Source organism: Bactrocera neohumeralis, chromosome 5 (genome assembly GCF_024586455.1).
Source record: "Bactrocera neohumeralis isolate Rockhampton chromosome 5, APGP_CSIRO_Bneo_wtdbg2-racon-allhic-juicebox.fasta_v2, whole genome shotgun sequence".
NCBI classification, from domain to species: domain Eukaryota; kingdom Metazoa; phylum Arthropoda; class Insecta; order Diptera; family Tephritidae; genus Bactrocera; species Bactrocera neohumeralis.
The window spans coordinates 41,501,360-41,527,814 of record NC_065922.1 but is presented as its reverse complement, the minus strand read 5'-3'; the positions used below and the strand labels follow the sequence as shown (position 1 = coordinate 41,527,814).

Below are 26,455 nucleotides of genomic sequence, written 5' to 3'. Positions count from 1 at the left end.
AAATATGCAACAGCGGCAACTAAAATAAGAATGAAAGAATGCAGCATTTCAGCGGCGAAAAAATGCTCGCAGTGCGGCAGCATTGCTGTTGCAACAATTGCACCGCGGCGGCAACAACGGCAAATACCAGTTCGCAGTTATATTTTGCGCAATATTTTTGTAGCTTGCAGCTTTGCCGTACTTGTTGGCTTATTTATGTATGCATTTATGCGATGTAGTTTTTAATATTTATTGTGCCGCTCATTTCTGTTTTTTATTTTTTTTATTTTTTTTTTTTGGTTTGTTGGAGCTTTGGAATTGAGTTGATGTAAATTGCACAATCACGACGTTGCAGGGAACGCTTTACTTTTTGTTGGTTTTTCTCTGCTTCTGCGTTATTTTCCTTTCTTCATTTATTTTATTCACTTACGTAGCAGCATTTAACCGCCTCAAATTGTATGTAAGTATTTTATAAAAGAGCTGCAGACAAGCTCCCCCCCCTTCCCCAGCGTCTACACGTTTCTCTTTCGACGCGGTTCGACATATGTATATACATATATATAAGTACATACCACAAATGAAGACACGACATAATATATTTATCACGGCAGCTCATCTAAGCGCGCTCAAGGTGGTGTTTATTCGCCGCTGCTGTTCGTGATTGGCGATGTTGCACAGCCACATCGTTTCTGCTTGATGTTCGCCACCGCTGCGGCGTTGCCTGCTTTTGCGACGGCTGTGCACATAAGCGGTTGACTTATGGCATAATCCATTTTCGCTTGGTAAATTCAGCACAGTGGTTTCCAAACTGTGTACGGTTGCCAAAAAAGGAATCAGATTTAACAAGAAAACGAAAACTTCGGTTCCATCCTTCACAAATACAAAAGATTCCTCATAAGAAATGTGATCGGTCTGTTTGTTTGGTTCTGAACAATTTATTCGTCGAATAAAAAAAATTTTCCATACAAGCACCTGATTCCGATCGTTCAGTTCCAATAGCAACTATACATATGCTCAAGCGATCCGATATCGGCGATGCCCACGAAATAGTAGTTTCTCGGAGAGAAAAGAACATGTGCAAATTTTCAGTTCGATATCTCAAAAACCAACTCAGCTCATCATGCTGATATTTTTTAGGGTCTACAACGTTTCCTCTTGGTGTTACAAAATCATGGCAAATTTAATGTACCCTGTTCAGTGTATAAAAAATGAAACGTCTTACTATTTGGAGAAGTTAAAGATCATTAGAAATCTTTTAAAAATTTATGTACGACATTCGGTCTCTTTGTGGTATTTAGTTTTAATGTCCCGCGAAACAACTCCTATCTTCTATATTGTCACTTCCACGTGTCTCTTTTCTAACACTTTTTAAGTGGAATATCCCTAGATGAAGAGAATGCCCAATCCTCCAAACTCAGGTTCGCGAGGCACAATAAAATCTACTGAGTTGAAACCAGCAGTTTTTATAAACTTCGACGCGATGCCCTCCCACAAATTTGCAAATTGGAGCTTGAAATTAAAACAGCTTGGATGTCATAACTTTGAGGAACCGGGCGAATTGATTGAAATAGTTACTAACGGAATCAACAAAATTGTGATAGGCAAAGCGTTTGCTCGACAGATCAGGGTCTCTTGGTCCATCTATGTGTTTGGTTGCAAAATGAACCGCTGTTTCAATTGTGAACATATTTATTTAATCTAAACAAAACATAACCATATAATGGGTTGTCAAAAAGTCTTGCGGTATTTTTTTTGAATTTTTTTTTATTGAAATTGAAATGAATTTTTGATGACTCATGCCCAGCTCTTGACCGATGCTACGGCTGCTACTATGCCGGTCTCTTTCGACCAAATCAGCGATTTTTTCGCAATTTTCGACGACAGGCCTTCCGGAGCGTGGCGCATCTTCGACCACCTCTACACCAGAACGAAAACGTTGAAACCATCGTTGTGCGGTGGAAATGGAAACTGTATCGGGTCCATAAACTGCACAAATTTTATTGGCGGCTTGAGATGCATTTTTGCCTTAATCGTAGTAGTACTGTAAAATATGCCGTATTTTCTCTTTATTTTGCTCCATGTTTGCGACGCTATAACTCACGAACGACTTAAAAGAAACGACAATCAATCAAACACGTGTTAGCGCGTGAAATGAGCTTTCCAAAAAGGTATAGCATGACCCGATGCGACGAATAAAACTAGAACTACACGCTTTCAGCGCCAACTAGCCAAAATACCGCAAGACTTTTTTGACAACCTATTATTAAACCATCTATTTAAAAACGAGTTTCCTAGCCTTCAGCGGGCTTATCGCAAATGGCAAATGTCTACTGTTATTTCCAAAACGGCACACTGTACGCTAAAAACGCATGAAATCACAGAAACATCCAAGTGTTAACAAATGCCTATGCATGATACATTCGGTGAAGCGCGAAAAGCTCACTTTTAGCGAAATTTTCGCAATACAGCAACAACAAGAAAAACTCAGTCGTTGCGGTTAATCAGCAACTCAATTCATGCACGCTGCGAAGTTGGATAAAATATGCAAGACAAATGCAAAAAAAAAAAATTTTTAAATAAAACTGAGCGCAGTGAGTTGCAGTCTGCAAATGAGGTAGTAGAAAAACCGTCAAATTAATTAACTCCACTCTACCAAAGGATGTACACAAAAGAAAAGCCGGAATACCAACTCGGCGCACAAGCGAATTAATAATGCATAATGACTGTGGAGAATTAGGGTGACATGCACACTTCTAATGCAATAACCCAGTTAGCGGTGATGTGATTTCAGTGTTGTCTTCGGTTTTTCAATATCAGAAAAAAATTCGGTGATTTTAATAAACCGCATTATCTCCTTACACTTATCTTCACGATTTTTCTAAAAACCTATGATTATTTTTCTGATGGTGTTCTTTAAAACGAAAGTCAAAGTCCAAAACTAGCCTATTTCAATTAGAATCCTGTCACAACAACAGCCTATAAGCTAAGCACAAAAAGTTTGGTGAAATTTCCATGTTAAAAGAGGAAGCAATCTCGAAATATTTTGGAAAATTTATTAACTCCAAAAATCGCAGTCGTTAATGCTAAAGGTAGAAATTGGAATTTTACTAGCAAAAATCGAAACACAATTGCAAGAGGGGTTTGGATTACATGTGCAATAAAATCCAGCAATGTGGTCCTTTTCTTCGCGGAGCTGAAACATCAAGCAATGCATCAAAGCACCAATGACGAATTTATCATCGGCATTGTCAAAATAACATACAAGTAGAGTGAGTGTCACTAAAAATCACTCAGAAGCACCTTCCAGCTACTTGAAGTTCATATATTTTTGCTAAATTTAGGTACAGAGGGTTCAAAAAATAACGTTTTCGTTGTCCAAAGTGTAGGGAGGAGTGCATTGTATAGTTATAGTTGACGTTATTTCAATTCTTGCTCAAATCTCCCGAGTTGTCTATTATAGCCTGGCATCTTTGATGGCAACATGCAACTACATTTTCCGCGTATTCCACAGGAAGCCACCTCCAAGAATGTTGCAGTAACCGAATGAAATCTTTGGCTGAAGTTAAATATTTTTTGATATTTTAACATTCATTCTTTAAGGTGGTATTCTGGTCTAGAAATTTAAAAAAAAAAAAATCTAAATTTTTTTTTATATTTTCAAAGTTTAACTATGCAAGAATATGTGTACAAGAAGATTTTTCAAAATTCAAATTATTTTCGGAGATATAGCCATTTTTCTGACCCGGCATCCAAACTGGTTCGGCCAGAACTAATCGAACAAAAGACTTTACGCGAAACTTTAAACGCGTTTTTCTCAAAACTGACTTTTTCGGAACGATACCCACGATTTCTCAGGTTCTACTGGACCGATTTACTTGAAATTTTTATAGAGTCTTCTTTATAGGCTTGTCTATGGTTGGAACTAGCCCCATCCCCAAATTTTTATTTTTATTATTTTTAAAAATTCGAAATAGTCAGAAAAAGTGATCCAAAAACCTTTTTTTTTCAGGCAGTCGCCATTTTGTGAAAAAAAAAATTTTCCCACTTTTCCGTAGTTCCGGCCATTGCGACATTATTCTAGATTAATAATCTTTTTTTTTTTTTGTTTCAGATAACTAGGAGGGTTGAAATCATGGGTATGGTCACGTGGAAATTTTTAGAGACCCCCCACTTCGTCAGCTCATAATTTTTGAAATTTTTTACTTTTTTTAGTTTTTAATTTTTTTCTGTACTTTTCTAAAATTAACAAATATCTAATAAAAAAAATGGATTGTAAAAATATTAATTGCTTTTTTTTTACGATATTTTAAAAATTACCTGAAATCATGCTTCTAGACCAGAATACCCCCTTAAGATAGTCCACTAAATAGCTGATATTCAATACAAATAATAAGAAGTTTTGGTCTGAATTCGATCAAATTTTTCTGAGTATTACCTCTTAAATATCAGTGGCACTATTTGTACATACATACGTACATTAGTAAAATAAAATCAGTAGATTTTTGTACTTGTATTAGGTGGACCGCGTCTCTTTCTCTCACGACACAGTTTGAATTTTTTTGCTGCCCATTTGATTGCACAACAGATAATTCCAGCATCAACAAAGATCTTACAAAACCAAAAAACAAATCCTTAAACTCTGCACTGAATCAATAATATTCTTAACAGGTGCATTTCTTATAGCAACTATATGTTTAATTAAACTGAATTGGTTTGCATCCTACAGTTTCATACTACGGAAAACGTTTTTCTAGGTCATGCTAGCACCATTCTTTGATGTAAACAACCTTGAAGTCGAATTTAGATTTCTTAATGACGAAGAAATATCCTTTGTGAAGATCTTTGTCTTGATTTTAATTGGTCAGTTTGCATGCAGTGTTGCGATGTGAACAAAATGTTTGGAGATTCTAGCATAGCCTTGGACAATAATGTGTGAAAACTTTGGTTCGAGAAAGCGTTGACGACGAACCACGTTCAGGGCGGCCATCAATATGAACTGATGATCAACACGTCAATAAACTAAAGGAATTGGTGCTTGAAAATAGACGATGACTAGTCAGAAATCTTACTACAAGTAGAATCGCTGGAATACCGGAAGAATCAGTGAAAAGCATTTTCAAAGATCATTTTGGCCTAAGAAAAGTGAAAGCAAAAAAGGTTCCAAAATCTCTAAATTTTTCGAAAAGCGGCACCGCGTTGACATTTGTGAAACTGCTTTCCAACTATTCTTAAAAAGAAGCCGGAATTATGAGCCGACAACTCTCAGTTTTTTTAACTAGCATAATACACCGTCGCATACTGCATTATTACTTCGTACGTTTTCGTCAAATTTCAACAAATATCATGCCGCATGCCACCGTATTCTGCGACTTCTGGCTATTCAGCAAACTCGGACGGCTCGGGAGAAACTATTTTGAGTCAATTGAAGCCAATAAATGAATCGCTACGCGCTTTGAAAGCTGTTCCGGAAATCGACTATAACAACTGTTTCGAGGATTAGAAAAAACGTTGACATAAGAAGGGTATTGGGTGGATAACTTTGAGAGCGGCGACATAGCTTTTGAAGAATAAATAAAGAATTTTAATATTATGAACAAAGTCTTACAACTTTTAGCTCATAGTAGTATAAAGATGGGCATGGCTAAAAAGAACAGGGTATACCAAATTGCAGGCCTTTCATACATAAGGAGTAATTCCCTTTCGAATATTAAAGCAATCTATAAAACGTTCTGTAGCTACGTCCTTTACGAAAGCTAGTTTGGTTTGTAGCAAGGCCTGGTAGACAGACTTTGGAATTTTTAAGAGCGACCTCTGGCAAATATAGGTCGTAGGATAATTTAATGTCAAGGCATTTAGTATCAAAATCTTATCCAGACAGTTTTAATTTGTTTATACATTCCAAATTATCCAAACTCTTTGAAGTGTGTCATACGGTTAGAACTTTGGAGTGACAAAACTTCAGTTTAAAATGTGTAAACTTACGAGAATTGCCACACAAAATTGATTTTGATGTGGACTAAAGTAAAAACAGCAAAACAACACACCTACGCCGGTTATGGTGTTAAATTCTGTGTAAAAATTGAGAAAATTTCATTACACCGGGCTCATTGAGTCTGCTAACAACAAAAGGAACAACAAAAACAAATTCGAAATTATAAAAGTAGTTAACTAGTTGACCCAATTTGTGCGCCAATGCATGCGTGTGCATGTTCGCACACATTCAAAGCATGGAAGCACGCAAGTTTAAGTGGTTGCTGCACACTTGCAACAACACTTTCTCAAGTGTGTGCGCACGAGTATTCACCGAAATGAGTATTAAGCGCGCGTGGGCGTTTCAAGTGGCCATTGTTCTCCGCACCATAGCATAGTTTCACTCTTTCACTCATTTATTCTTCTAGGCCAACCGCAAAATTAAGGCTTAAACATGTATACGCACACACGAAAACTTTCGAATATACTTATAGTGCACACAACAACACATTCCTGCCGTTGAAGTAGTCATATTTACAAATGAAATGAACGCTCAAATTTACCTTTTCACCTTAGCGATAATGCAAGTGTAGCTCTTGAGAACTTAATATTTGTCAGGCAGTCAAACAACACCCACAGTTCGTATGTCATTGTTACAATCAAACACACACTTACATACATACAATCAGGCATCGGTGGCAAATGACTTAGCTATTGGTGCAACATGCTGAGTACCATATAAGGCGCATTTCTAATGACAATAAGAGGTACAAAGTGCACGGTTGTTATTGTCGGTGGCAGAAAGCTTATTACACGCTCACATCTCCTTTACTGTTGGCCTTTCTACTTTTATGAAGACCATTAATTACACTTATGAAAAAAGATGCCGATCTTGTTATGAAAAGTAAAGCCTCTTTGCCAAAAAAATGTGAGAGATTTCTTTCAACGTGTTTTGCATCAGTTTGTTCAGACGGCCATGTTAGAATTTATTTCTAAGACAGTGTTCACATACTGACTCCTGTGTCGCTCATTGTCGGCAAATTCTCTTTTAGTTTCGCTTATTTCGTTAGCATGGGCGACACGATTCGAACAACTTTCTGCTTTCCTTTTCATATCACCTTATCCAATTCTTGTCAGAAAACCGGTTTATGCGACAAAAGAGTACCTGTGTGAACCGGCACTAAGTGCGAACATCAAAAAGCTACCACTTCCTAAAAGAATCAAACGAAATACACCACACTAAAGGACAACCAAGTTAATGTTGACGCCCTTACTAAGTTGTCTGGAGAAAATAAAATAACCTAATGCAAAAATATATTGATCGAGGCAAAAGCTGAATCTTTTAAAAAGATATTTAGCAATGCGTTGTTGTTGTTGTTGCAGCGGTAGAATTTTGGCGAGTTAACAGACCTTGTCCGGAAAAAAAACTCGGGTCCGTTCCGGTTACATAGACCCGACTGTGTGATAGTCGGATAAAAATATCGAACAAAGAAATTGTCTCAAACTTTGTACATATTTCTAACCAAATTTTGTGTGCGGAATCGTTGCGAATGTTAGAAAAGGCTTACGGTCATTCAATTTTATCAAAAACACAAGCCTACAAAGCCTTCAAAAACGGTCGAGAGATCGTTGAAGACATGCCACGTTTTGGACGACCTTCAACCTCGATGAAAATATCAAAAAGTGAAGGAAATGGTGCTTGAAAATTGTCAGGAGTGTGTTTGCGAGATGGTAAGAGAGCTTTACATCTCTCGCGAGTCCGTCGAATGGTTTTGGTGGATATTTTGAATATGAAATGCGTTCTTGTTCGACTCGTCCCGATAAAGCTGTGCTTTTTTTTAAAAAGAGTTCCTGGAAGAGTTGTCTTTGGACATGCTTGACATGAAAATTCCGATCCCACACACATGGAAAGCATTATAACTACCGATGAGTCATAGGTTTATGAGTTTGACATGCAAACAAATCAACAATCGTCGCAATGGAGAGGAAAGAACCTGCCGAAAACAAAAAAAGCCAAAGCCGCTCAATAATCAAGGCAATGCTATGCATCATGAATTTGTTCTGGAGGAACAAACGGTTAATAGGGAGATCTATTTAGCCGTATTGAGGCGTTTGTGTAAGAACATCAGTGGAAAACGGTCGGAAATGGAACAATTGACGGAATTTACGCGATGATAATACCATCGATCAACCATCGTATTCACCAGATTTGGCTCCGTGGGATTTTTTCTTGTTCCCCAAACTGTAAGTGCCGCTCCGTGGAACCCGTTTTCAGTAGACCGCAGAGATAAAACAAAATTCGCTGAAGCAACTGAAAGCTATTCCAAAGAATGCTTATGAAAAGTTTTTCGAGGACTGGAAAAATCGTTGGCATAAGTGGTGGGGATTACTTTTAAGGCCACAAGATAAATATTAAGGGGTTATATACAGTTAGGATCTTCAAAAAATCGATTTTTTTTGCGTTTTCTTAATATATATATATGTATATATCTGAGTATACACACACAAAATTTCAAGTCGATCCGACGAATATTTTCGAAGTATAGACACATTAGTGAAGGCGCGCCGACTACATGTAAAGTGCTTTCAAAACTTTAAACTCGTTTTTCTCGAAACGGTGTTTTCAAAGTCGGTGAGCAAGATTTCTCAGAAACGGCTGAACCGATCGGTCTGATTTTTACACAAGCTGCTTAACTATATTTTTTAGTAATTAATCGAAGAATTTCCCCATCCGATGAAAATTTCTTATTTTTATAAACAATTAAAGACCCGAATTTTGGTCGAAAATCGAACCTTTTGCTTTGAGTAGCCGCCATTTTGTCAAAAAAAATTTTTTTGCTAATTCCTTCGATCAATCACTAGATTATTTATTATATTAATGAAATTTATTTGGTTTTTGCATTTTAAATAATCCAGTCCAGAGATATCGTGCTCACCGCAAGAGGCCTTTTTTTTGCGGACCTCTGCAAAATTGGCAATATCAACGTTCCCGATAATTATTTTTGGCAATAAAAAATATGTGAATATAGTTTAAGGTTGTCATAATATACCTGCCAAGTTTCAAATCAATAAACCAAATAGTTTGCTTAGAAAGAATTCTTGAAAAATGCCTTTTTTCGACTTCCTAACTGTATATAACCCCTTAATGAATAATTAAATATTATGCGTTTTATTTACAATTTTCGGATACTGTTTTGTCACAGTTTACAGTTACTTTAGAAAATGTATCTGTGAAGAGTATTATGCTTTTGATATAGAAGAAGTCAACGTATTTTATTGTTCGGTCTTCAGATGACCAGAAGAGTGAAAATCGTGACGAGATGAACACAGCAGTAAAACCAAGTGAAAATAAATGTTTTTTTCTTAAATATTAATCGTTGTTTTTCACCGAACGTCAAAAAATAGCCGAAATACATTCATCAACTTCATTAAAAATCTATGTTGCTTTTCGTGAGAACTTTTGGTTCTGGTATTTAGTAAACCCTAAAAGTTGGCTAAATAAACTAAAAACCGAAAATAGTTCTCTATTGCCACAATAAATCTAAATACATGCTCGTATATGGAAACTATAGCAACTGTTTACTAGTGGCTCAAGTAACTGGCAGGTGTCAGGTGAACGTCTGACGTTTTACTACTTTTCACACAATGTACTAAGCTGTAACTATAGTATATGTACATATGTATTTGTATATTTGAAAACATTGCCGTATAAAAGCTAAAACCTGTTGCTACTCACTTGTTCCCAGAAAACAACATGACAGTGCACCAGACAAGCCCTTTAGTGAAACAGCAGAGTAATGATTTAAACACTAGTTTACAACTATAGGTTTAAAATTCGACGGAAGTTGCACTAGTTCGCTGCTGGAATTTGTCAACTATATATCATAAAAAACCCGCGAAAACAGCTGACATGTACCAATATTAAAACTGTTTATCTAAAACTTAGTTTGAGTCAACGATTTTAGATTTTAATACAATAATATAGAATAAATAAATAAATTAACTAGTTGCTTTGAATGTTTATTGTTTGGTAGATTGTGTGGTCAAAACGCAGTCGGCTGACTAGTTGGACTTGCGGTCAACACTAGTTTAGAGTAATTTAGAACTAACTGAATTCCCTGCAGGGCATCAATGTCCTTTCTTTCACCGAGTCGCCGTACTTCGACTTGTAAATGTCTGTGCAACAAGATGTACATATGTATACAACTTTTGCATCTTGCTGGACTCACTTTTAGCTCATTCGCTATTCTTGCGGATGGACAACGACACTTAACGACAGTAACTCTGCAACTACGCTTGGTAATCTTTCGCTTATTTGCAGTTAATTCACTTAATGACGCAACTAAATGAAAATGTTACAACCTTAAGGCAGTATAAAATAAGCTTGGTACTTTCGGTTGTATTAGCGTTTATTTGCAGAATCGCAGTATATAAATATTTTCCCGTCTGCCACGAAGTGTGAACATTTAAGGAATCAAATGGATCTAAGGATCCAAGTAGCTGACGACGTGCATATAGCTGGGTTACTACAAAGGTATTAAATTCATATGTCACTAAATAAAACTCTCGAATAAAGTTAGTGGACCGAGGACTAAACTCGAGCGCATTCAAACAGTAAATACTTGCGCAATTTGCAAGGACAAAGAACGGGTGTATTATCTCGAGCTTTTTGCAAAATTTTATAATAACTAAGTAAGGGAGAGCTAAAAGGTGCAGGATTGTGAACTGAGCTATTTTCAGTAGCATAATATTTTAGGTACTTACTTAGCTTTACTAAAATATTTTGGTTTATGTCTGAAGTACCAACTCTGAAGTAAATTTGAGTAACAAAATTTAGTATATGTGAGAGATAGCTTATGGTAACCTCAAAAGGAACCACGTTTCTCTTCTTAGGTCACCTTGAACAATAAATTAATACTTTAACTCGACAGAGAGAACTTAAGGTCGTTTGCTACGTGGATGAGTGTGCTGTCCTTTGCTCAGCGATGAATCTTAATCACCGTTATCTTGACATCTCCGTCAACTGGCACAAAAGCTTGGCAATTTAATCTCCCTGCTTTAAGGGATAGAGCTACTGAAAAGTCAAGTTCTGTCAAATATCTCGGAGTTATTCTAGATAAAAAAAAATTAAGGGGTCAGTAGGGTAATCTTTTTTCAAAAAAATTTTTTTTTTTGCATTTTCTGTTTTCTTATACTCTTAGAATTAATGTAGAAACCCACTTTACCATTGGAAGGCCCAAAAATAATAATTAGGGGTATGTCAATTTTCAACGTTTTTGTCCATCTTTGTATGCTTTTTCAGTACCTCAAACTTTAAACGCGTTTTTCTCAAAACACACTTTTTTAAACTGGCGGACATGATTCCATGCGAACTACTCAACCGATTTTCTTAATTTTTTTTTAAATGTTGCCAAACGCCTGGCTATCGTCCCGTCGTCTTTTATAATTTATTGGCAATGTTATGACAAAATTTATGTAAAACAACATGGGGAAAAATTAAAAAAAAATGTTAATTACTTTTTTATTTATCAAGATTTTTCATGATTCTAATAGAAACGATAACCATTCACGTACTTTTTAAGAATAAATTGGGTTTTGTGTTTCAGATGATCCAAAAATGAGAAATTGTGTCCGCCAGTGAAAAAACGCATCTCATTCACCGAGCCATTTCTCCGACAGATGTCATCAAAAAATTCCAAAAAATTGTGTTTATACACTCCACGATATACCTCATGATACAAGGTCTGTCGCAAAAGAAACAGGACTGTTAAAAAAAACAACAAACAATTAATATTTTTCAAAAGTTATATGTTTTTATTCAAAGTAGTTTCCTTATGCTTCGATACAGCGTTTAGCCCCGTCAATTAGCATTTCAAATGAGTGTTTAAGGTTATTTTTCGGAATGCTCTTGAGAATATCGGTCGTCGCCTTTTGGATAGCTGAAATGTCCTGAAGCCAGTGTCCTTTCATGGGCAAATGAAGTTTTTCAAATAGGTAAAAATCACAGGGTGCCAGATCAGGTGAGTAGGGTGAGTGTTTAATGGTTAATATGGAGTTTTTTGTCAAAAAATCAGTGACAAGCGTCGACCGATGACAGGCGCCAGGACCCTACCTCACGGTATTGTGGTCGAGCACGACGAATGCGTGACAAAAGACGCTTCATAACACCAAGGTAAAACACAGCATTAATCGTTTAGCCAGGTGGGACGAACTCTCGGTGTACAATACCCTCGAAATCGTAAAAACAAATCAGCATTGTCTTTATTTTTGACTTCTGAAGACGACCGACTTCTGATCGTCACAGAGGTCCTCACGACCTTTTTGGAATCGCTTAAACCACTCATGCACATTACTACGGGATAGGCACTGATCACTATAAACTTTTTTCATCATTTGAAATGTTTCAGTAAACGTTTTTCTAAGTTGAAAACAAAATTTAATATTTGCTCTTTGCATTTTACGACCGATGACCAAAAGCTGCTGTCACTTTTTGATCGATAACATCGATTGTAGTTATCCAATTGTCTTAAAATTTTTACGAAATGTCAACAAGAGATCAAACTTTTTATTTCATATACCCACCAATAGGTGGCGCCACCAGAAACAGTTATATTTAAAAAGTTCTGTTTCTTTTGCGACAGACCTTGTATGTGAAAAAAGTTCTATTGTAGAATAAAAATTTCTATGAAAAAAATGTCAAGAAAGCAGGCCAGATTACCCTGCTGACCCCTTAAACTGAATAGAACACACTAAGAGCAAGGCTTCAAAAGCCCTTCAAATCCGGAAATCTTGCAGAAAATCAATTAATGTGGGTTTACGACACCAAATGGTGGCTATATTATTATCTTTGCTATCCGGCCAAAACATATTCAAGTGAAGTAAGGTCGCCGGGTCATGATTTTAGGCCAAAGGAACCAGGTTCGGCATTACACCGAGCATAGTATCATACTTGAACTTGTTAATAAGGAATTGCAAAAAAAATTGACCAATGGATTGATCAAGGGTGAAAGAAGGACAGAAACGTACTTCTTATGAAGTAATACACACGCAGAAATTAGGTTCAAACTAAATGATTACAATTCAGTATTTCAGGCCGAAATTGTTGGCATAACAGAAGTCACCAAGAGGGCTTCTGCTCTAACCAAAAAGTCCATAAATCTCTGCGTTAGGTTATGAAAACAGGCTTTTAGTAGGTAACTCGGTTAATATCATGTGGGTACCTGGTCACATACGAATATATAGAAACGAAAAGACAGGCGAGTTGGCCCGGTCAGATGCTGGAACATTATCTTTGCGAATGCCCAGCCTTCAGCTGTCTGAGAGAAGATACATATAATCTACGAAGAATATTAGTCAATTTGAAAATGTCAACCCAGCGTTATGTCTATAACCAACGAATATTAAAATCAAAGCGGACAGTTTAACTATATTATAAATATATATATATACAGTATACATATTCGGTGAGCTATTTTTATCTGAATCAGAAATTTAATTTTAATTTAATGTAAGTTAATAATATGTTAGTATCTGGCCACCCGATCGCACGGATGCGAAATATCCTTGCAAGAGTCTCTCTCAATTCTCTTCGCGCTTCTAATTTCTTTGCGCTGTTAAAGTACAAATTAAGCTAATGAAGTGCTTGCCGTTTAATGGTGCTCACCCCCGCCCCTTTCCAAAAACAAAAACTTTTCTGCATACTGTGCTCTCGCGTAAAATAAGTACTTAGCTTTAAAATCCATTTTCTTCTTTGTTTTTATTGTATTGCATTGTTTTTTTCTTTTTTCTTCCACGCTCACAATTTAGTCGCTAATTTTTATTTTTTGTGTGCTTTATTTTTCCGTTTCATTTGTGCGCTTTAATTACACTTGACTTGCTTAATTGGTGTAAGACTTCCGCTTTCTTCTTCCTTTTCCGTGTCATTTTATTTTCTTTGTCTTTTGTTACTTTATTTCCATTCGCTTATTTCTATTCCTTAAATGCGTTTACAAATAAGTTTAACGGCAATTAACTACCACCAAAAGGACAGACAGACAGACAGACTCACTAGCGACTACAATTGCCTGGTGTTGTTGTTATTTCCAATTTGTGGTTGCATCTCTTCTTCTCAATATCAATATATATTCATTAGGTGTATATTCATATAAATATACATATATGTATGTAGGTGTGTTCGTGTGTGCAAATCATGTTATTGGCACTTAATTAAAATTCAATTTTTCAGCCACGGCAAGGACATTGAGCCACATTACGGTACTAGGAAAACTGTTTCGTATATGTACAGACACGAGGGCGTAGAAATGGTAATACATATGTGCACGTGCCACATGAAGTACACTTTAATAATAGCAACAACACTTTTTACAATTTTTATTTTTCTTTATTGGTCGAACTAATTGAAGGCAAAATTTCATGCCAATGGTTTCAAGACCTGAGCATACTCTTGTAGAACCCCTAGAGGTGATCTAGTGACTGATGCCCAGAGCATACAGAAATTATGGAGGGAACATTTCTCCAACCTGATTCCCCAGTAGATGACGATGGAGCGGACGTTCCATTGCCCGACCATGAAGAAGTTCGAATAGGAATTGCCCGTCTGAAGAACTACAAAGAGGCAGGGGCCGACGGATTGCCGGCCGAGCTATTCAAACACGGCGGCGAAGAACTGATAAGGAGCATGCATCAGCTTCTTTGTAGAATATGATCGGAGGAAAGCATGACCGACGATTGGAATTTAATTGTGCTCTCTCCAATCTACAAACATGGAGACCCCACAATCTGCGCCAACTACCATGTGATAAGCCTCCTCAACATCGCATATAAGGTTCTATCGAGTGTATTGTGTGAAAGATTAAAGGCCACCGTCCACAAACTGTTTGGACCTTATCAGTGTGGCTTGAGACCTGAAAGATCAACAGTTGACCAGGTATTCACCATGAGTAAAAGACCTGTGAAAAGGGGATCGGCACACACCACCACTTTGTCGATTCTAACGCCTTGGCCACAACAAACCAGGTAGTGAACGAGGGCAAGACGAAATATCTCCTGTCGTCTAACAAACAGTCATCGGCGACTTGGCTCTCACGCCACTATTGACATTTATAACTTCGATGTCGTAGAAAATTTCGTGTATATTGGAACCATCATTAGCACCAACAACAAAATCAGTATCGAAATCCATCGCAGAATAACTCTTGCCAACAGGTGCTAAGTTCTCTCTCAACGAACAACCCTAGAAGTCACTCATCATCCCCGACCTGATATAGGGTGCAGAGGATTGGACGATGACAACATCTGATGAGTCGGCGTTATGTTTCGCTTGGCTATAACCGCGTAAGCAGTGTCTACGCCAATAAAGAAGAAAAAACGAGCACTTAAGCGGTCATTATGGATCTTCCAATCATTCCGAAAATATTTGAAGAAATAATCTCTTCTCAGTCTTGGAACACAACCCTTCCACATAATTGCAAAAGCAAATTTTTTTTTTGTAGAAAATGGGAACTGTGTAGCACGATAGAAGTCATAAAAAAGCACTTATGTTGGGTATGGATGTCATACGATTTAATAAATTCTTTCGTTCATAAAAATTCCTAGAACTGAACAGATCACTTAAGTCCGCACATATAAATCAAATGAAAAGATTTCAAAAACTTAATTAGATTTGAGCACTCTTCCAACATGATTTAACCCTTTTTTGAGATGTAATTATCATTTCCTTTGATTTCCTGTGGTATTTATAATTTACGTATTTGTTCTTGAAAAAAATTGGAGGAGCCACTATTTGACTTATAAAAGGTTTGGAGACATTTTAATTTCATATAAAGCGCACAGGGTGTATGATCACTTATATCGGTGTGTAAGCATTGAAGAACTTGGAAACAGAAACTCAAAACAGTTATCTTTAATATATAACATATTTTATTTAATGTCAATAGTTTAGTACGCTCAGTGAAACGGAGTGTCTGTTTCTTTTTTAGTTTAAACAAGAAAAAACGTTAACTTCGGCTGCACCGAAGCTAATATACCCTTCACAGGTGCATTTCTTTTAGTAACTATGTGTTCAGTTTGTATGGAAGCTATATGCTATAATCCGATCTGAACAATTTCTTCGGAGGTTACATTGTTGCCTTAGAAAATAATCTATACCAAATTTGGTGAAGATACATTGTCAAATATGAAAGTTTTCCATACAAGAACTTGATTCCGATCGTTCAGTTTATATGGCAGCTATATATTATAGTGGTCCGATATCGGCAGTTCCGACAAATGAGCAGCTTCTTGAATAAAAAATGACGTTTGCAAAATTTCAAAAAGATATCTTAAAAACTGAGGGACTAGTTCGTATATATACAGACGGACAGATGGACAGACAGACAGAAAGACGGACATGGTTAAATCGACTCAGCTCAACATACTGATCATTTATATATATACTTTATAGGGTCTCCGACGCTTCTTTCTGGTTGTTACAAACATAGTGACAAACTTAATATACCCTGTTCAGGGAATAAAAATTTGCCCCAGTTTACAAAACATATCATATAATCAATTTCAAAGTTATTTAATTTTTACACACCGGGTTACAATTAGGCGTTCTCAGTATAAAATTTATACTCACATTGTAGGTTAGCTCGAATTTTTGAGCATAATATATAATTTAAATTTCTAAACTTAAATATCCACTTACCACAGTCACTTGGTCATTGTACGGTGGGTGCTTGTCTGCCACATCTATCGCACCGTCCGACGAGCGTTCGACTGCTGTCGGTGAACTAGTGTAAGCCAGCTGATTTGGTAGCTTTGATAACGTGTTATCGCCATTCTGTGGTCGGTGAAGGCTAAAACGTTCAGGAGGCACACCACCGAATATAAAAGGACCACTCATGTCATCAGTAACGGCGGTAATCGGAGGCGTCCAGTCCTGCTCTGATAATAACACCGGTTGCGGCTCAGAAAATGTGGCATTACGGCGAGTGCAAAAATCATCATCAAAGCGTGACGATTTACCCATATAATGCACTGCGGCCGGGAGACCATTACTGGCACCGTCCGGGCTGCCGCTACCACTACCACTACCGCTAACATTGTAAGCGTTTCGCTCATAATAAGAGTAATCCGTCTCATTAATGTCATTTCCTGTTTGTTGTATCCGATACTGATTCGCATTTTGTTGTTGGTGCACCACGTCACTCCCATATAAAGTGTGTTGCTGCGGCAACGGATCGAATACGAAATCATTAGACTTTGCCGATGGTGAAGGGGGGCTGCCGTAAGGGTAGCCTATATGCGGACTACTACGTAAATGCTCCGTATATTGCTGAGACAAAATATCGAAATCGTTAAAGCCATGCAAACCCTTGGCGCTATCACGTTTCTGTTGCTGCACGTACGGCGAGATATACGATTTCTGGTGCGGCAGCAATTGTGGTTTCCCTTCATGCTGTTGCTGTTGTTGTTGATGTTGTTGTAGCTGCAAGTGACGTTGCGGTTGATTAAAGCCAGTCGACTTCTTATTTTTCTTCGTTGCATTGCTACTCAACAACATTTTTGGCGGTTTCCTTTCACCCAACAACGGACGCTGTGAATTGTTGCATGAATGACCGCGCTGCGTCATAATACCACTGCCAGCGGTGGCGCTCGAATATAACGACATGTTGTCATCATCATACAAGTCATCGCTATCCATACCACCCGCAATATACGGATTATATGTTAGCGACGATTGCTGTTGCGTCTGTTGTTGCATAAATTGTATGTGTTGCTGTTGATGATGGTAGCTGGTGGCAGCCGTTTCACTGGAAGGCGATGCCGTTGTCATCGTTGGTATGGCGGCTGCGCTACTGAAAAATTTTGTGAGTTTTACAGTCATGGTGTCGCCGGGAAGCGCCAAAGCCTGCTACTGCGACTGTCGTAGGTGGAAAGTATTTTGGTGAAATGTGGATGCAACCGCTAGTTGTAGCTGCTACCGGCACGTTTTCAATTAAAATCACTGTTGTACAGTTGAGTAGAATAATAATAATAAGTACTATTGCAACTGTCTGGTTCTTTGCTTTTGCTCGTTTTTTCGTCCTCTATGTTAGTGCATCTCGTTGTGGTAAGTTATTCCGTGAGCCGAAGAAAAGGTGTTGGAATACTATGAATAAGAAAAAGTAATTAAAATAAGTAATAATGCAAAATAATTAAAAGAAAATGTAAAAATATCATATAGTGCGATGACTCATTTTTTTTTTTTTTTTCAAATTAATCAAGCAACATTAAAATATTTCAATAAAAAATATTACTGAACATTACAAAATTAATATTTAAAAAATAAGTAAAGTCTTTAATGAGCGAAATTATTATTCCAAAGCGGTCATTAGCAAGCCTGACCATGTTCTCTCTCGCATCATATTTCTTTTTCGACGTGGATTGCATTTCACTTGCAATATCCGGTGCAGTTGCAACAACAGTTTTTAGACTAAGCGCATAATTAGTTTGAAACCTTCGTATTCCTCACTTCTTATAGGCTTGCTACTTAATTCTTATTATTTTTCATGTCTAGAAATTTGATTACCGGCCAAAGGAGAAGCAAGGTAAACAGGTAACAAGTGGAAGTAAAACACAAAAATTTCATACATATATGTACATACATACGAGCGGAAGTGTATGAGGTTTATTTATTTACAACCTTTTTGATTATATCCGGCATATTCATCAAAGGTATCAAGCTACTTATGAGAAAGAGAAGCTTGAAACGAAGGAAGCGTTGCGGGTGCTTAACACTCCTTTTAATAAATGTTTCTTAGACAAAACGTTTCAAGAGGTTGAAGATTATAAAATTTTAGTCATCAGTAAATATTGATTGCATTGCTCCAATCACGGTTCAAACCTCCTGATACCGAATATGTGAATGAAAGTTCCAATTGCCAACTTTTTATCGAAAATATCGCTCTTCTGTCAGATATAAAAGGTCTGTCGCAAAAGAAACAGGACTGTTAAAAAAAAAAACAACAAAAAAATAATATTTTTCAAAAGTTACATTTTTTATTCAAAGTAGTTTCCTTGTGCTTCGATACAGCGTTTAGCCCGGTCAATTAGCATTTCAAATGAGTGTTTAAGGTCATTTTTCGGAATGCTCTTGATAATATCGGTCGTCGCCTTTTGGATAGCTCAAATGTCTTGAAACCAGTCCTTTCATGGGCAAATGAAGTTTTCCAAATAGGTAAAAATCACAGGTGGTTAATATGGAGTTTTTTGTCAAAAAATCAGTGACAAGCGTCGACCGATGACACGGCGCATTATCGTGGAACAGGCGCCAGGACCCTGCCTCACGGTATTGTGGTCGAGCACGACGAATGCGTGACAAAAGACGCTTCATAACACCAAGGTAAAACACAGCATTAATCGTTTGGCCAGGTGGGACGAACTCTCGGTGTACAATACCCTCGGAATCGTAAAAACAAATCAGCATTGTCTTTATTTTTGACTTCTGAAGTCGACCGACTTCTGATCGTCACAGAGGTCCTCACGACCTTTTTGGAATCGCTTAAACCACTCATGCACATTACTACGGGATAGGCACTGATCACCATAAACTTTTTTCATCATTTGAAATGTCTCAGTAAACGTTTTCCCAAGTTTAAAACAAAATTTAATATTTGCTCTTTGCATTTTACGACCGATGACCAAAAGCTGCTGTCACTTTTTGATCGATAACATCGATTGTAGTTATCCAATTGTCTTAAAATTTTTACGAAATGTCAACAAGAGATCAAACTTTTTATTTCATATACCCACCAATAGGTGGCGCCACCAGAAACAGTTATATTTAAAAAGTTCTGTTTCTTTTGCGACAGACCTTGTATTATAGAAATTCGTAGAGAATACTTTTCTAATAATAATATGCCTGTTTGTCAAAAATGAATTGAATCGGATTAATAATTTCTTTAGCTCCCATATACCTGATAGAAACAACTTCCAGTAGACTTTATACCACATACAATAATAGTATATCGGCAATAACTTACAAGCCTTTATACCTGAAAGTATTTAACTGGCTTTGATCCTGGTAAGCTGAAAGAGTATGTAATGGAGCTGCTTCAAAACGTTTCTAATACTGAGCACTCATTTTTATTGATTAGGTTAGATAAGGTTAGGTTCAACTGGTGGGCCAACAAGCCACGCATAGACCAGTTTTGGTCCTTTGCAATACCAGATGGAATTCAGTTGCTGGGTCCAAGAGGACCAGGCGAATTTAAACAGACTCAGCGGCCTCATTATCGATATCTCCGCCAGTGTATCATACCGTGGGGACTCCAGATGTTTACAGTGTAGCCTTGCCAATGCGAGACAAGTGCACAAGGATGCTCTACAGTTTCCCTGGTGTCCTGCTTTAGACACATCCTGCAGGCTTCTCGATCTGTCAGCCCCATTCTGTGGGCGTGTGTCGTCACCAGACAGTGACAAGTTAGTATTCCCATCATGTTCCTACAGTCTCAATTATCGAGTGCTAATAGAAATTTTATAAACTTCTTATCTACCGTTTTGCTCATGACTTTTGCAGTTTTGCACGCAGGTGAGCTGCCATCGGGTTTTGATTCTCTTTACAATGCTTCTGTCTATCAACTCTATCGTTCATTTTCGAGCCATCCGTAGAGATGTTTAGAGTTTTGTGCGAAGTTAACATACTTTTACGCCAGCCATTTTTTCCAATGTTTACTTTGTACCTTCTTTCTCATCTGAAAAGTGGGATCCTGTATTCGGTGTTTGTCGGAGCTATGCCCGAAGGTTCTGTAAGTAATTTTTTATTGAAGTATCCAGCATCACCAGACTTCCGTTTTAACTCTTTAACTTAACTTTAATAACGAAACGAAATCCTCTTATCATGCTTGTTTAGATAGCTAAAATAGTTTGGTAGAAACAAAAATTCCAAAGTGCCAGCCGTACTCTCATTTCAGTACTTCTGAAACCACACTTCTTCTTTCCAACAGTGGCTCTCTGTACCGCATTCGAGTGATGATATAACTTAAAACATTACCTGCACATAACCGAACTACCGAAGTTTTATTGTCTGCAGTTGCAGTTCCATAATACAGTCAACATCAAAGACTATTATGAAAATAGACATACTATACCATATGTGTTATACATGTGGAAAGAGAAGAGCAAAAACGCGAAGTACAGAAAAAAGTTAACCACTCTACATTTTTGCGGCTAGCTAGCGGAATCCGAGTTAAGCGCGCAAAAAGAGTCAACTAAGCATTACGTAGGTTGCCTTTAGTGTTTCGCGATTTAGCAATCCTAGTGTTGCAATCTGGAAATTCACAACTTTATGATAAAGTTTGACATTTTTGTATTGTTTACAGTTACTCAAAATATTCATCTCGGCCAAAAAATGGAATTATATCGCGAACATTTTCGAGGTATCATTTTTTACAACTTTAATTAGTGGATTAGCTCTGCAACAGTGCATCAATAAACTTAATTACATTTTCGGCGATGTAGCTCCGACAATAAAGCAATTTTCGATGATTAATATTGGTTTTTGTTCTCAAATCTGGATTTTTGAAATATAAAAGCCAGCCTACCTAACCTAGTGCTTAATGGTTTAACAAACTGTGCCTACATATTCGAATGGCAATAAAGCGTTTGGATAAAATTTTATCTGCAGAAAAAGGAACAAACTTTTGCATTCTCGAAAATAATTCGAATTTAAGTCGTTCGCATTGTTTGGAAAATATGACTATAGAAATTTTCTATTTTCATTATATTATTAGGTTAGGAGAAGGTGATTACATTGGCCAAATTTGAAATTCAGCCAACGATTTAACCTAACGGCTTTTTTGACCAAGGCAAAACTTTGCTATTTTTCCTTCTTGGCTTAATTCACCAGAAACTTTTATGGAATATATGCCCGTGAAAATGATAGGCGCACTAAAACCGAGCTGGTTTCCGACAAGCAGTATATTATATATAATATTATATATGATGTGTGTGTTAAATATTTCTATTACACAGTTGCCTTTGAGTTGCAAAAATTTGCATTTTTTGAATTGTTGCTTAATATTCCAAAACACATGTATTCGCACATTCTAACTTTCCCAGAGAAGCCTTTGTGTAACTTGTGGCTTGACTGTTTCTGTGTGTTGTGGATTTCTTTTTTTTTAATTTTGGACACAACTTATATGTCAACAAACATTTGCTTTTAGCTTTTTGTTATTTGGTTTGTTGGGTGCAAGTTTTACATTGAAATAATTACTCAGACAGGTGCACTTCACATGTACTTCTTCATCTCATGCTTTGTAAATGATGTGTGTTTTCCTGTCGTTTTTGTTTTTAAATTGTTTCTACTTCATTTATATACAACTGTGACCAAAATAATAGCAGCGACACAAATATATTTAAACTCGAAATAATAATGAGATGTCAACAACGAAATATCGTTGGTAACTTAAGGGGTTAGGGGTAGTCAGAATTTAAAAAAAAATTAAATTCCTTTTTTGCATTTTCGTTAAGTGTAATATCTTAAAAATATTCTCTAAAAATTTCACGTTGATCCGATAATTAGTTTTTGAGTTATTCGACAAATAACAAAGAGAGCGCGGGCACGTCAAAGCGCTAGTGTGAAACTTTAAACGCGTTTTTCTCAAAACTATGTTTTTTGAACTGGTGACAACTGTAACTCGAAAACCGCTCAGTAGATTTTAATGAAATTTATACAGCTTTTAGAATACATAATAAACTCGGGCCTGATCGAAGGATTTTTTGTTTCAAAAATTTCGATTTTTAAGACCAATTAACTGTTGACTTTTTCCCAAAAATTTAGACAAAAATTTCCTGAGGCCGCCATTTTGTTAATTTTTGAAAAAAAAAAAAATCTTTAGATCAGGCCCGAGTTTAACTATTTATAAAACTAATTTTTTTTTGTCCGATTGATTTTAGATGAATCTCCAAGGACTTATGGTTGTCACCGCAAGTACCTTTATTTGGAACTGGGTCAACACAAACAACTATAACTTTGGAAATTAATTTTGTTTTTTAATTTTCGTGACTTCAACCAACACATTCTATAATAATGCCATGTTACTACTTTTTTAAAATAACACGATTTAATAGCAAAAAAAAAAATACTGAAAATTCTCATTTTTTCGTGCCTCTGACTACCCCTAACCCCCTAAATTTATTGTAAATTTTTGAACTTGCAGTTGTTAATAATAGGATTGTTGCTTTAAAGGTTTGTATTTGAAAATTGGTAAAATATAGTACTTCACATATAATCAAATTGTCAACGTAACATACTGTGGGAGAATGAGAAAAATATCCTAATATAGTGGGAAGGAGTTCAAATAAAACTAATGTTACAGCAGAAGTGAGTATTTTCCTTATTTTTTGTATGAATTATAAATCAGCGAGTTCAAGTGAATACAGTAGATCAAACACTATTTTTATATGCCAAAAGGAATACGACTATGCAGAGTGACTTTTGAAAACGGTTGTTGCGAGTCAATAGACTGAGGTCATTGCGCAGCTTACTCAATAGCTCAACTTCTTACTAAATACCTCAACCTCATAGTAAATGTATGATTGTGAGTATTCCAAAGTACAAGCCTTCAAAGTTTAGTGGAAAGTAATCCAGTAAATCTGGATGTAAAATTCCTCAAACGCTGCCAAAGTCTTGTTTTATTGCTTTTCACACATTTGTGGGGATGTGAAAGCGGTACAACCACCGCTGGGTTTAAATATGTTTTCTAGAGGAAAAGATGATATTTTGTTTTCAGGACCGGCTCACTCCTATTATTTTGGCCGCAACTGTACATACAAGGTCTGTCGCAAAAGAAACAGAACTTTTTAAATATAACTGTTTCTGGTGGAGCCACCTATTGGTGGGTATATGAAATAAAAAGTTTGATCTCTTGTTGACATTTCGTAAAATTTTAAGACAATTGGATAACTACAATCGAAGTTATCGATCAAAAAGTGAAGCAGCTTTTGGTCATCGGTCGTAAAATGCAAAGAGCAAATATTAAATTTTGTTTTAAACTTGGGAAAACGTTTACTGAAACATTCCAAATGATGAAAAAAGTTTATGGTGATCAGTGCCTATCCCGTAGTAATGTGCATGAGTGGTTTAAGCGATTCCAAGAAGGTCGTGAGGACCTCTGTGACGATCAGAAGTCGGTCGTCTTCAGAAGTCAAAAATAAAGACAATGCTGATTTGTTTTTACGATTCCGAGGGTATTGTACACCGAGAGTTCGTCCCACTTGGCCAAATGATTAATGCTGTGTTTTACCTTGGTGTTATGAAGCGTTTTTTGTCACGCATTCGTCGTGCTCGACCACAATACCGTGAGGCAGGGTCCTGGCGCCTGTTGCACGATAATGCGCCGTGTCATCGGTCGATGCTTGTCACTGATTTTTTGACAAAAAACTCCATATTGACCATTAATCACTCACCCTACTCACCTGATCTGGCACCCTGTGATTTTTACCTATTTGGAAAACTTCATTTGCCCATAAAAGGACACTGGTTTCAGGACATTTCAGCTATCCAAAAGGCGACGACCGATATTCTCAAGAGCATTCCGAAAAATGACCTTAAACACTCATTTGAAATGCTAATTGACCGGGCTAAACGCTGTATCGAAGCACAAGGAGACTACTTTGAATAAAAAAATATAATTTTTGAAAAATATTAATTTTTTGTTGTTTTTTTAACAGTCCTGTTTCTTTTTCGACAGACCTTGTACATAGTTTGAAATGTTCATAAAAGCGAAGGGCAGATGCTTTCTGAAATACGTGCGATAATTGGCGACGCTTCCCAGAAAAATTATGAGCGCAAACAGCAGACAATTGTTGCCCAGTAATTTTATTTTTGTAGACCGCATATGGAAACAAATAGTTGATGCATATGTCAGCAAATGAACTTTATGTAGTTCTGTCATAACACCGAATGAAAAACAGAGGCAATTATTTTAGCAGAAGTTATTAATATTGCTGTATTTTTATGAAAAGTGGAACATGAAAATTTGAAGATGTAAATTATTCAGTTTAAAAAGTATGTATGCTAATACGATTTATTTATGCTTTTAGAGTGAGAAAGCTTTAGTTAAAATGAATTATAAGAATGTACATATTTCATTCAAAATCATCAATTTTTAAAAAGCATTTTATACTTTTCAAAAATTTAAAATATACATACATATGTAGAATACAGGAGACAAACTTTTCCTAAAATCGCCTTAAGCTGCTCTTTCCACAAAAACAGAGTTAACATAATATTCAGCAAGTGTTTGTAGATATATACTCATGTCTTCCGACATTTTTTTGGAATATGTTTAAACATAGCTGTAGTACCGTAATAATTGCCTATTTTGTTACATACGTGTGTATAATTAATTGTTATTCTATCTCAAGTGCAAAAGGTATTATCCGCTCGATGTTTGACAAGCTAGTTACTTAGTATGCAATCAGCGCTCACTGCATATAATTTCCTCTCCTCATACCGTAATAACTTCCCGGCTAATTTAGCTTAAACTTAAACGAGCACTTAGTATATACATATGTATGTATGTGTGTACGTATAACAACCGGCAGCTTAACCCTTTAACAATTGAGAAACTTGACCTGTTCACTTCAAAAGCCCAGTGCAATGGCTGCCAAATACAAATGAATGTACATACATATATGCAGTATATACACATGTGTTTTCCCCTTCTGTGTATACCGCTAACACCAAGAAAACCAGTTTCAACATGCACCACAGCAAACACTTATGCTGACATTCGCTACTTGCATAATTATGCATTCTTCACAATATCTACCATGTGAAATTTTGAAATATTACTTTTATGCTCAGGCAACATGTTGCGCAAGAGTATAATGGTTTTGTTCGTCAGAGGTGTCTCTTGGTTATTACATAAATAGATATTATTATATAAATAAATATTATATATTATCGTCGAGATTGCTACACGATTTGATTTCGCATTGACACTGACAAAGCGCAAAGCAGATTCGTTCGAAGAAAATGTAACAAAAGCCCAAACCTGACGAAGGGAGCACTGCAAGAGATGACATTTCTATTAAATAGACAAAAGCAGACTAATCTCTAACTTAATAAGCATTATATACCCAATATATAATAATGTTTTCTGGATGTCTTTATACTATATATGTACATACAAGTACATGTACTATACATATATTGATCAGAGGCTCTCATTGAAATGTTGTTCGTGAGAATGTTTCGCTTCGAAATATTCGAGGTAAAAGTTCCTACCTTTCACTAGCTCTAATACAAAGTATGATAAATACATCGGTTTAAGTCAGCTAGGCTAGCCTTTTAAATAGAATAAAAGTCGAATATTAAGCAAGACAACTTACTAAGAATAGTCCAATGTTCGAATGCGCCCGAACTAGATTCTCTCTTACTTATTTTTAATTATGTTTCTACACCATTGTTTGTATCCACCTCAAATTCATGCATACATAGATATATACTATACATATGTATATGCATACGTATATA

The 26,455-nt window shown here is 36.5% G+C and overlaps 1 protein-coding gene across 1 annotated transcript in view; it reads right to left on the bottom strand.

Annotated features, from left to right (window-relative positions):
• The window catches only part of LOC126759971 (uncharacterized), an 82,234-nt gene that overhangs the window by 36,768 nt on the left and 19,011 nt on the right, over nucleotides 1–26,455 (bottom strand). Inside the window, exon 2 of the mRNA XM_050475269.1 lies at nucleotides 16,637–18,082. Within this exon, the coding sequence (XP_050331226.1) occupies nucleotides 16,637–17,818 (1,182 nt within the window). The 5' untranslated portion in view covers nucleotides 17,819–18,082. The remainder of the gene's footprint in view (nucleotides 1–16,636; nucleotides 18,083–26,455) is intronic.